We start from the raw sequence: 13,608 nt of genomic DNA, 5'->3' as shown, positions 1-13,608 counted from the left end.
AAAAAAAAAAATTCTCATTGAGGTGACCTCTTACAAGAAGTATATTTGTATTAAACAATATTGATAATTATCATTTTGGGGTTAAAATACCAATATTTCCTTATTTTTAGATAATGAGAAGAAAAATATAAAATTTTTCAGTGGGATAAACAGTAAATATTTCATATATAGATAGGGGAAAAAAATCAAATGATATCAAGTATATACATTTTATTGCTGAAAAAAATAATTAAGGAATGAAGCATATTTTCTAGGTAAAAAAATATTATTTTTAAGCTGTTCAGATCACATAGTTATGTGTTCAAATTTTTCCAAAATTCAAATGAGACAGAAAACTCAGTAATAAGATGTAAAAATACATGGCCTTTAATAGTGGTCTCACAAACTATATTAATCAGTCAAAAATAGAAATTTTTCATGCTCACATATAAAACAAGTAAAACCATCAGTAAAGTGAATGCATAATAGATGTTTTTCTTGAGTTTAAAATTATACTTGAGGCTTTTGTTTGTGATTTCAGAAATTTAACAACAATAGAAAATAGTATAGCTGTGATAATAGCAGTGACCGTAGGTGCTGTTGGGGCACTGGTGCTGTCTGCCAATTTTTATTATGATTTCTGGGTCTTCATGTTTTGTTTTGTTATTGCTGGTTGTCAGTATTCTGTTATGAAGGTAAGTGTTCCATAAAAGAAAAAATAGTTTTAGTTGTTCACTGAACTAATTGTTAAACTTGCATGAGAAAATTTTTATTTTTGAAAAATTTATAAAAAAAATGATTTTTATTTTGTTAGCATAAAGATATTAAAAATCGTGAGTATCCCCCCTAAATAAAAAGAAATGTATACAGATTTAGTTTATTTTCAATGGCAGAATTAGAAATATGAAAGTGCAATTTATTTTAAAGTTATGGTAAGAAAACAGAAAAAAAATAATTTTTAATTGAGAATTTGATAATTGTCAACAGCAGGTTAGCTGATGTAGATTGAACATAACACATTAATATATTTTTACAGAGTGTACAACCAGATGCTGCTTCTCCTACACATGTAAGTTATTAATTGTTTATGAGAGTCTTTATACTTTATCTATGAAAATAGCCCAAGTTTCATAGCAATTTGAAAAAAAAAGAAAGTTGGAAGGGAGGATGATGTATGTGTCCAGAAAAATATTGATTTTATACTATCAAACAAATTGTGAATTTATGATATTAGTTTGTTGTCATCATTATCATCAGTAGTTGTCAGAATTATCATCTTCTGTTTGAAGACACAATTTTAAGTTTAAGTTGACAAATATTTGGCTTATGAAATTAAAATAAAGTTCCTGGCAAAAAACAAAGGCTTGTATTGATTTTGTGGATTGTGTACCTATTTGTTGATGACACAAAGGTCAAATGGACCCATCACAGGGTTTTTACTGGTTTTTCATTAGATTTTGTTGCAGGTATTTTTCTTTAAAACAATAGATATTCCAAGTGAGTCTGTTAGAGCTTTTTTTTTTAATCATGAGTCTGTTACGGCTTTTTATTTTAATCAAGCCCAGAAAGATTAACTTCTTTCTTTTCATTTAGAATTTGTGTGACTATTTCTTTGAATTCCTTATGAAAATCCATGACAATATTTTTTTTTACATTTATGGTACCTCTTATCCTCCAAATATCACCCTTTTACATTTTTTAGATATAACGTTTTCTTTTCCTTCAAATTTGGATTCAATATTTCTATCTCTGACTTCTTATTGAAGATCTAAAGAATTGCATCCATGGACTTTTCACAGGTCTCACTTCATCAATCTTTAAGGAGCCCTATAGCTGTCAACCCACCAATTTTATACTTCAACATGTCATAATGAGAAATGGTGAAAGCATGCTCATTTCAAAGTAAACTATTAAAGAGTGGCAGTAGAAATTCTCATTTATCAACTTTCTGATGCCTTGAAATATTTTCAAATTTCTTTTCCCAAGCCTATCTATATCTTATATATTGCTAGTTAGTGCTTTCATGGTTAATGTTAATATTTTTAATATTTTTATTTATGTTCGGTCTGTCCATCTGTCCGTCTGTCCTGCTTCAGGTTAAAGTTTTTGGTCAAGGTAGTTTTTGATGTAGTTGAAGTCCAATCAACTTGAAACTTAGTACACATGTTCCCTATGAGATGATCTTTCTAATTTTAATGCCAAATTAGAGTTTTGACCCCAATTTCACTGTCCGCTGAACATAGAAAATGATAGTGCGAGTGGGGCATCCGTGTACTATGGACACATTCTTGTTGCTTATGTATTCATATGATATGCTTTTTTTTTATAGGGGTATAACAGATTAGTTGTATTCAGCCGTCCATTTTATTTTTGTGTATGTTGTGGCCTTATGTTGCTGCTGGACTATGCACATAGCTTTGCCTCACCTAACCCTGTAGATGTTTATGGTATGCCATTTGGAATTGTATCATCTCTGAGATTTACCAGAGATCTCCTTAAAGGTAATGTTGAATCATACACTTACAAATTTGTCTTTCCATGGCTGTTTAAATACATTATAATTTGCATATGACCTTTATATGTAGATTTTGACCTCATTGATAATTCAAACAATGAATTCACAAAGTTAAAAAAATCAGGACTCCTATACCAAAGCCATTGATCGTTAATTACTAATGATTTTTAAGTTCAAATGATATATATACATAGTTATTTAAGTATTACTCTGACACGGAACTGTTGACATCAAATAACAAATAAAAGTATATGAAAGTAGAAGAAAAATGTATGTGGATGAGACTGGACTTAATATAACCAAAAACTTTTCTTGCGATGAAATAAAAATATAAAAGAAGACATAAAAACAAGCTAGGAAAACACATTACTTTGTTTTTATCATATTGCATACAATGGTGGAGATGCAAATGAGACCAATACAGTATAACTAACTTACATAGAACTCATGCAAAATGGTTCATTCTAGTCTTAATGTGAAGACCTGTATTCAAAGACCACCTGTGTTAAGAGACCACAAGACCCAATAGAAAGTATCCACAAGAATAAGTTAGTTTACTGTACAAAGTTAAGAGTTTTTATGTTTTTATGCCCCCGCGGAAGTGGAGGGGGCATTAAGTTTTACCCTTGTCCGTCTGTCCGTACGTCCCAAAATTGGTTTCCGTTCTCTAACTTAAGTTTGCCTCAACCAAATGTTATCAAACTTATACACAATGCTAATATTAATTTTTATTTCAGTATTAGTTTTGTTTTTCCCTGTGATTTTTACAGTAGGACTTCTGCCTCAAGTCAATACATTTATTATGTATCTATTTGAGCAACTTGATATGCATCTGTTTGGAGGTAATGGTAAGTAATCCTTAGTAAGAATTTAGTACTGTAGAACATATCTGATATCATCAAGTCAACAAGTAATCTTTTACATATTTTGAAATTGAAATAGTTTTATGAAAAACATGGCATCAGTAAAGACCACACATGTTTCAGCTATGTATCTGTTCATAAAAAAGAAGAAAAAAAACATGAAATAAACGAATGATATAGCAACCTGCTCACAAATTACATCCTAAAAAGTAAAATATTTATTGGAATCCTGCATTGTTCATTTCATTTGATACATGTACCTGTATTTTTCAGCTACAGTCAGCCTAGGATCATCAATATATGTGTTTTGTAGAAGTATAATTGCAACAGCTTTTCTCTATCCTTTCTGTTATTTAGCTGCACAGGTAAATTTTACATGGATTTTATGTTACATTTTCATATTTAAAGTCAAATATCATGTGACCTTTTTACTAAATGTGACAGAATAGGGGATACATGATGGTGTTATTTTGGTGTCAAATCCGGGCACCCAACATTAGAAGGGGACTTATTTTTACATATATACTTATATTTAAAAATATCTTTTTCTGCACTTTTTCAACCAATGTATACCAAATATGTTTTAAATGTTCTTTGTAAGGAAATTGGACTGAATGAAAAAAAAAGATAAGAATTTTATAATTTTCTCTTAGAAAACATTATCTTTGGCAATACTGATTTATGAAGTCTTCTTCATACTGTACACTATATAAGTGTCTAAATGATGTTACATTTTGAATTGTGAGTCTTATTATTGTATTTTACCTCCTCATTTCAGGTAGGAACATGTCCTCAGAGTAAATGTGAACAAGAATGTGCCCAGAATGCAGTATTTTCTATTTTATGTGCAATGATTGTTGCTGTCTCATACCATCTCAGTAGAGGTGCCAGTGATCCAAGTGTCTTGTGGTAAGTCTTGAGTCATTTATTAGTCCCCTACCGATGAAGGCCGAAGGGGACTTTAGGTTTGCACTCTGTCTGTCTGTCAATCCGTCAGTCCGGCAAATCAGTTTTCCACACTTTTTTTCTTCATGCTTAAAGATAGTTATTTGATATTTGGAGTATTGTTTTATCATGACAAGTTACAGATCAAGTTGGAATTTTGTTCCGGTCTGATGATTTTGTGCAGAGTTATGGTCCTTGGACTTAAGTAATCAGTTTTCAATGTTTTTTTTCGTCATGCTTGAGGTATTGACTTGATATTTGTTGTATAGTTTGTACATCATGCCAAGTTATAGATCTAGTTAGAATTTTGTTCCAATACAATGAATTTTTAACCGGTAGGGGACTATGTATGGCCATGCAATACTCACAGAATGCTTGTTTCTCTTGTACTAATTTGTTAGATGTATCAGTGATCCAAATGTCTTGTGGTAAGTCTTGAGTCATTTATTTCTCTTGTACTAATTCATAAGATGTATCAGTGATCCAAGTGTCTTGTGGTAAGGCTTCAATCATTTGTTTCTCTCCTACCATTTCAGTAGAGGTGTCAGTGATCTAAGTGTCTTGTAGTGAGTCTTCAGTCATGTGTTTCTCTCCTACCATCTCAGTAGAAGGTGTTAGTGATCTAAGTGTCTTGTGGTAAGTCTTCAGTCATGTGTTTCTCTCCTACTATCTCAGTAGAGGTGCCAGTGATCCAAGTGTCTTTTGGTAAGTCTTCAGTCGTTTGTTTCTCTCCTACCATCTCAGTAGAGGTGTCAGTGATTCAAGTGTCTGTTGGTAAGTCTTCAGTCATTTGTTTCTCTCCTACCATCTCAATAGAGATGCCAGTGATTCAAGTGTCTTTTTGTAAGTCTTCAGTCATTTGTTTTCTCTCCTACTATCTCAGTAGAGGTGCCAGTGATCCAAGTGTTCTTTGGTAAGTCTTCAGTGATGTGTTTCTCTCCTACCATCTCAGTAGAGGTGCCAGTGATCCAAGTGTCTTTCGATAAGTCTTCAGCCATTTGTTTTTCTCCTACCATCTCAAAAGAGGTGCCAGTGATCCAAGTGTCTTTTGGTAAGTCTTCAGTCGTTTGTTTCTCTCCTACCATCTCAGTAGAGGTGTCAGTGATCCAAGTGTCTTTTGATAAGTCTTCAGCCATTTGTTTTTCTCCTACCATCTCAAAAGAGGTGCCAGTGATCCAAGTGTCTTTTGGTAAGTCTTCAGTCATTTGTTTCTCTCCTACCATCTCAGTAGAGGTGCCAGTGATCCAAGTGTCTTTTGGTAAGTCTTCAGTCATTTGTTTCTCTCCTACCATATCAGTAGAGGTGTCAGTGATCCAAGTGTCTTGTGGTAAGTCCTGAGCCATGTGTTTCTCTCCTACCATCTCAGTAGAGGTGACAGTGATCCAAGTGTCTTGTGTGTAGGTCTTCAGTCATTTATTTCAGCTAAATAAACACAGTAATACATATTTATTGTTATCTTGAAATAAATGATTTGCAGTTAGCAAAAAACATCTTAAGTTAAGTTTATGTAAAAGTCCAAATATAAAATGTTAGCTGTGTGATAAAGATAATGAAAACCTTAGTATTCATTTTGATCAACAGGATGCTTGTAAAAGATTTGATATGTAGTAATAAGAAACAGGATGAAGTTGATGAGAAAGATCTGGAAGATCCTTTACCAGAGAAACTTAAACAGTGTGTTGTGAGTATAGTATACATATCAGCAGTGAAGAGAGGATTTATGAATTATAAAAGATTTATTACATTTATATAAATTGTCTAGTTAGGGCCCCGCTGAATGGCAGACGCCCTATAGTGATCAGTCCGTCCGTCCGTAACAAATTGTGTCCGCTCTATATCTAAAGAACCATTATGATTTCAAAGTTTATACTTGACATGTACATTAACCAACACCAGAGGGTGTGTCATAATGTATGTACAACTTCCTAGGTCAGAGGTCAAGGTTAAAAACTTTGGTTTTAGTTGACAACCCCATGTCCTATGGTAAAGATTGTGTCTGCTCTATATCTTGAGAACCGTTATGATTTCAAAGTTTATACTTGACATGTATATAAACCAACACCAGAGGGTGTGTCATAATTTATGTACAACTTCCTAGGTCAAAGGTCAAGGTCATAAACTTTGGTTTCAGTTGACAACCCCATGTCCAATGATAAAGATACAAATTTTTTACCACATATTATTCACAGCGGGGCCCACAGAGATGGCTCCCATCTCAATGATATCTAGTTAGTTCTATAGTGTTATTAACTGTCTGTTTCTGTATTGTCCCAGAGACTGAGAATTGAGGGTCTATTCAGCTGATCAAGAATCCATACCATGACCAATACAGAAACATCTAGATCATAACACTTTTGTTAAATGATTCTATCTCTTCTAGTTAAATTTTTGGCAGGTGTAATTTAATATATTGAAATTGTCTTTTTCTCAGTTACAATGTATTTTTTGTCAATATTGATGAAACTTCTGATTTCTTATTCATGTACTTAATCAATGCTAATACATGTACAGAATAATTTAAACATTTAACCATCCTTCTTATTGTGGTCTACATTCTTGTAGATTTTGATTGACAGAAATTAAACAGTAATATTAATCTAAAATGCTGCTTGGAAAGGCTGTGGAATTTTCTGTTTAAATGTTTTATAATTCTTGCTACATTATTTAAATTTGTTGATGTCATTTGTAATAAAAGATGTATCTTATGTATCAAAATATGTCCATAGTTTGATGAGGCAAAAACACTTTCCACCAGAAGTGAGTAATCTGTATTAGCTTATTTGTTATGTATTAGCCCCAAGCTGAAAAGCTGTATCGAATGAAATCAAATCAAAATCTTTAATTAAAGTCGGTATGTCACAAAACAATAACATAACCTCTTTGAGCTTTTATAACCTACAAATACATACATTTACACAATAAACATACACAATAAACATACAAAATAAATATTAAAGCATAAAAGACATAAAACATATATTTCATGCACAGTTAGGCAAGGCTGAACTACTTTAAATACTACACATTATATACATGCATGAGCACTAAGCTAATAGCAACATTAAAGCAGCAACATTAAAGCAGCAACATAAAACACTAAAGCACAGATAATCACAAATTATAAAAAGCTAAGCAAATAAAACACAAAAAGAGTGGAAGTAAAATAAGCAGCACTACTATGTTTCAAAGCTGTAACATAAAACATAAAAATAAATACTAAGCACATGCATTGCAATGGCATGAGTTGCCATTCCATGAGTTTATTAGACTCTTGAATTGGGTAAAAGATGTTTCAGTTCTAAAGTGGTTTGGCAACTCATTCCATAGTTTGACTGCAGAATATCTGAAAGATTTCAATCAATACCTTGTAGTTCTTACTGCAGGCATTTGAGCTAAGTTTTGATATCTGAAAAATTATTTTGTTTTTTTAATGTTTATAAGATCATGTAGGTATATTGGATTTTCTTTATTAACTGTTCTAAATACCTCTATTGCCATGGTTCTTAGGCGTCTTACTTTAAGAGATGGCATTTTTTATTTCAAAAGTAAATCATCATATGTGCTATTGTAATCCTGGTAAATGAAGTGGAGTGCTCTTTCTTGTACTTTTCCAATTTTAGTAGTGTTTGCCTTGCTGTAGAAATGCCAGGACAATGAGCAGAATTTAAAGTTTGACATAATGAACGAGTGATAATTGTTAATTTTCCCAGTTTGTTCAAGTATTTGCCAAGTCTTTTTAAGACATTAAGTTGTCTGGATGCTTTTTTGCAGATGTTGGAGATTTTTGTGTTGAAATTTAGTTCAAAGTCACTGGTGATGCCTAATAGTTTGACCTCTTTTTCACATTTTATTTTGTTACCTGCCAGGTCAAATGTAATGTTTTTGCCCATTGTTTTTTTGCCAATTGCCAAAGCTTGAAATTTTTCAGGGTTTGCATTCATTTGATTGGAAGAGAACCAGTCTATCAGAGCCAAACTGTCTTTTTCAAGTGTAGAAATAACTGTTTATATCCCTATTTGCATAGGAAAGTGTATTGTCATCATCATAATTGTAGAGTGAACTGTGTGAGTTGAAGTGAAAGATATCATTTAAGAATATGTTTAAAAGTATATGACCAAGAATCGAACCCTGTGGTACTCTTTTGTATATATTTTGCCAATTGCTCAGACTGGAGCCAACTCGAACACATTGTTTCCTGTAAGATAAGTAATTTTTTAGCTCACCTGGCCCGAAGGTCCAAGTGAGCTTTTCTCATCACTTGGCATCCATCGTCCGTCGTCGTCGTCAACTTTTTACATTTTGAACTTCTTCTAGAGAACCACTGAATGGAATGAAACCAAACATGGCATGAATGTTCCTTATGAGGTGCTGACCAAGTGTTGTTACTTTGTAGCGGATCCATCATCCAAGATGGCCGCCAGCGGGGGACTTAGTTTAACATAGGACCCTATGGGAAATACATACAAATGTCTTCTTTTAGAGAACCACTGAATGGAATGAAACCAAACATGGTATGAATGTTCCTTATGAGGTGCTGACCAAGTGTTGTTACTTTGAAGCTGATCCATTATCCAAGATGGCCGCCAGCGGGGGACTTAGTTTAACATAGGACCCTATGGGAAATACATACAAATGTCTTCTTTTAGAGAACCACTGAATGGAATGAAACCAAACATGGCATGAATGTTCCTTATGAGGTGCTGACCGAGTGTTGTTACTTTGAAGCCGATCCATAATCCAAGATGGACGCCAGCGGGGGACTTAGTTTAACATGGGACCTTAACGGAAATACATACAAATGTTTTCTTTTAGAGAACCATTGAATGGAATGAAACCAAACATAGCATGCATGTTCCTTTTGAGGTGCTGACCAAGTGTTGTTACTTTGAAGCTGATCCTTCATCCACGATGGCTGCCAGATGGGGACAATGTTTAACAAAGGACCCTGTTGGACAATACATACAAATGTCTTCTTTTAGAGAACCACATACTGAATGGATTGAAACCAAACATGGCATGAATGTTCCTTATGAGGTGCTGACTAAGTTTTGTTACTTTGAAGCTGATCCTTCATCCATGATGGCCGCCAAGGGGGGGACTTGCTTTAACATAAGACCCTATGGGAAATACATACAAATGCCTCTTCTAGAGGTGCACTGAATGGAATGAAACCAAAACATGGCATAAATGTTTCTTATGAGGTGCTGATGAAGTGTTGCTACTTTGTTGCCGATTTACTGTTCAAGATGGCCACCAGGATTTTTTATTAAATTACAGGACCAATATTAAACCAAATTTGGCCTCACTCATTATTAGGGTATCTGTTATGATTTTAATCTATTTTTACATTATTTCCAAAACCAAAGTAGAATCAGGTGAGCGACACAGGCTCTTGAGAGCCTCTAGTTATCAGTTCTAGAGAAGAAGTTGAAAGACCATAAGCTTCAAGTTTTAGCAGCAGAAGATTGTGAGGAAGACAGTCAAACGCCTTAGAAAGATCCATTAGTATTGACCCAATAAACTTATTTTGATACAAGTGCCATTTTCCAATCCTCAATGATTCTGAGTAGAGTAGTTTGACATCCATATTTTGGTCGAAAAGCTGATAAGTATGGGTGAAAGTGTGTATTGAAGTATTCAACTAGCTGTTTGTAAATTGCTCATTCTAAAAATTTTGAAATAACTGATAGTATACTTACTGGTCTATAGTTGCCTACATCAAATACATTGTTCTTTTTGTTCAATGGAACAACTTGTGCCTGTTTTAGTTGGTCTGGAAAAGTAGCTGATTTTATAGTCTTGTTTATTATACCGCATGCAACGAGTTGCGAAGGGTATAATGTTTTTGACCCGTCCGTCCGTCCGTCCGGCAGTCCGTCAGTCCTGTTTCTTGTCATCACAACTCCTCTCAAACCACACAACAGAATTTCACGAAACCTTTTTATATAATAAGGACATACTATGTAGTTGTGCATATCGATAGGAAATTACGATTTAATTTTTTTTCTAGGAGTTACACCCCTTTGAACTTATTTACTTTAATGTACTACTGCAACAGTTTGTCATCTCAACTCCTCTGAAACCACACAACAAAATTTCATGAAACTTTGTAGATAATAAGGACATACTACGTAGATGTGCATATCGACAGGAAATTACGATTCAATTTTTTTCCAGGAATTACGCCGCTTTGAACTTATTTGCCCAATAAACTACTGCAACCTTTTGTCATCGCAACTCCTCTCAAACCACACAATAGAATTTCATGAAACCTTTTTAGATAATAAGGACATACTACGTAGATGTGCATATCGACAGGAAATTATGATTCAATTTTTTTTCTAGGAGTTACGCCCCTTTGAACTTATTTGCTTTAATAAACCTCTGCAACAGTTTGTCATCGCAACTCCTCTGAAACCACACAACAGAATTTCATGAAACTTTGTAGATAATAAGGACATACTATGTAGATGTACATATCGACAGGAAATTACGATTCAATTATTATACCCCACGCAACGAGTTGCTGAGGGTATAATGTTTTTGACCCGTCCGTCCGTCAGTCCGTCAGTCCTGTTTCTTGTCATCGCAACTCCTCTCAAACCACACAACAGAATTTCACGAAACCTTTTTAGATAATAAGGACATACTATGTAGTTGTGCATATCGATAGGAAATTACGATTTAATTTTTTTTCTAGGAGTTACACCCCTTTGAACTTATTTACTTTAATGTACTACTGCAACAGTTTGTCATCTCAACCCCTCTGAAACCACACAACAAAATTTCATGAAACTTTGTAGATAATAAGGACATACTACGTAGATGTGCATATCGACAGGAAATTACGATTCAATTTTTTTCCAGGAATTACGCCCCTTTGAACTTATTTGCCCAATAAACTACTGCAACCTTTTGTCATCGCAACTCCTCTCAAACCACACAATAGAATTTCATGAAACCTTTTCAGATAATAAGGACATACTACGTAGATGTGCATATCGACAGGAAATTATGATTCAATTTTTTTTCTAGGAGTTACGCCCCTTTGAACTTATTTGCTTTAATAAACCTTTGCAACAGTTTGTCATCGCAACTCCTCTGAAACCACACAACAGAATTTCATGAAACTTTGTAGATAATAAGGACATACTATGTAGATGTGCATATCGACAGGAAATTATGATTCAATTTTTTTTCTAGGAGTTACGCCCCTTTGAACTTATTTACTTGAATGTACTACTGCAACAGTTTGTCATCTCAACTCCTCTGAAACCACACAACAAAATTTCATGAAACTTTGTAGATAATAAGGACATACTACGTAGATGTGCATATCGACAGGAAATTACGATTCAATTTTTTTTCCAGGAGTTACGCCCCATTGAACTTATTTGCCCAATATACTACTGCAACCTTTTGTCATCGCAACTCCTCTCAAACCACACAATAGAATTTCATGAAACCTTTTCAGATAATAAGGACATACTACGTAGATGTGCATATCGACAGGAAATTACGATTCAATTTTTTTTCTAGGAGTTACGCACCTTTGAATTTATTTGCTTCAATATACCTCTGCAACAGTTTGTCATTGCAACTCCTCTGAAACCACACAACAGAATTTCATGAAACTTTGTAGATAATAAGGACATACTATGTAGATGTGCATATCGACAGGAAATTATGATTCAATTTTTTTTTCTTATACAATTTTTTTTTCTCACAGTTATTTTATTTCTCCAGTGACAATGTGGGGACGTGGGGTATGTGAGCGTGCTCACTAAGGTTCTTTAATTTTTCTAGGAGTTACGCCCCTTTGAACTTATTTGCTTCAATATACCTCTGCAACAGTTTGTCATTGCAACTCCTCTGAAACCACACAACAGAATTTCATGAAACTTTGTAGATAATAAGGACATACTATGTAGATGTGCATATCGACAGGAAATTATGATTCAATTTTTTTTTCTTATACAATTTTTTTTCTTACAGTTATTTTATTTCTCCAGTGACAACGTGGGGACATGGGGTATGTGAGCGCGCTCACTAAGGTTCTTTAATTAATTCAGTTATTGGTTTTGTGATAACTGGTTGTGCTAGTTTTAGGAATTTAACTGAGATGCCATCTATTCCTGTTGCCTTTTTAGCTCACCTGACCTAAAAGGTCAAGTGAGCTTTTCTCATCACTTTGGGTCTGTCGTCCGTTGTCCGTCGTCCGTTAACTTTTTACATTTTTAACTTCTTCTAGAGAACCACTGAATGGAATGAAACCAAACATGGAATGACTGTTCTTTATGAGGTGCTGACCAAGAGTTGTTACTTTGTAGCCGATCCCTCATCCAAGATGGCCACCAGCCGGGACTTAGTTTAACATAGGCCCTATGGGAAATACATACAAATGTCTTCTTCTAGAGAACCACTGAATGGAATGTAACCAAACATGGCATGACTGTTCCTTATGAGGTGCTGACCAAGGGTTGTTACTTTGTGGCTGATTCCTCATCCAAGATGGCATCCAGCAGGGGACTTAGTTTAACATAGGCCCTATGGGAAATACATACAAATGTCTTCTTCTAGAGAACCACTGAATGGAATGAAACCAAACATAGCAGGAATGTTCCTTATGAGGTGCTGACTAAGTGTTGTTCCTTTGTAGTCAATCCCTGACCCAAGATGGCCGCCAGCGGGGGACTTAGTTTTACATAGGACCCTATGGGAAATACCTACAAATGTCATTTTCTAGAGATCCACTGAATGGAATGAAACCAAACATGGCATGAATGTTCCTAATGAGGTGCTGACCAAGTGTTGTTACTTTGTAGCCGATCCATCATCCAAGATGGCCACCAGTGCCAGACTTAGTTTAACATAGGACCCTGTTGGAAAATCATACTAATGTCTTCTTCTAGAGAACCACTAAATAAATGGTGCAGGTTGTTTGCATTGTTTTCTTTTCTTCAAGGGAGCATGTTGGTCTAAAACATTTACCACAGCCTTTTCAAAATCTGAATATGCCTGATTTATATCATCTTGATCTATTATTCTAGAGAATTCAATATTTTCTTAGTCTGCAAGAAAATTTTCTTGGTTTAATTTTTTAAAGCTTATATAAGTTTTATACTATGTGTTCTTATTTGAAATTTGACCCTTTATCTGTACACTGATCATATTGTGTACATCTCTAATACCAGTATTAAAGTTTCTTATATTCATACATAAACTAGATTTATTTGTCAGTACAACATCTATCAGACTTGGATTATTCCCCTTAGTATGACATGTAGGTTCATGGACCATATTTGT

At 34.2% G+C, this 13,608-nt stretch overlaps 1 protein-coding gene across 4 annotated transcripts in view; it reads left to right on the top strand.

Moving 5' to 3' along the window:
- The window catches only part of LOC127738202 (pecanex-like protein 1), a 66,998-nt gene that overhangs the window by 26,473 nt on the left and 26,917 nt on the right, over positions 1-13,608 (top strand). For all 4 annotated transcript variants that reach the window (XM_052249360.1, XM_052249358.1, XM_052249359.1 and 1 more), the window contains exons 13-19: positions 521-674; positions 1,016-1,048; positions 2,309-2,480; positions 3,232-3,342; positions 3,631-3,722; positions 4,136-4,266; positions 5,884-5,983. In XM_052249360.1, coding sequence (XP_052105320.1) covers positions 521-674; positions 1,016-1,048; positions 2,309-2,480; positions 3,232-3,342; positions 3,631-3,722; positions 4,136-4,266; positions 5,884-5,983 — 793 coding nt within the window. The remainder of the gene's footprint in view (positions 1-520; positions 675-1,015; positions 1,049-2,308; positions 2,481-3,231; positions 3,343-3,630; positions 3,723-4,135; positions 4,267-5,883; positions 5,984-13,608) is intronic.

The sequence above is a fragment of the Mytilus californianus genome, unplaced genomic scaffold, assembly GCF_021869535.1.
Source record: "Mytilus californianus isolate M0D057914Y unplaced genomic scaffold, xbMytCali1.0.p SCAF_4, whole genome shotgun sequence".
Taxonomy (NCBI): Eukaryota; Metazoa; Mollusca; class Bivalvia; order Mytilida; family Mytilidae; genus Mytilus; species Mytilus californianus.
This window is presented reverse-complemented; position numbering and strand designations above follow the sequence as displayed.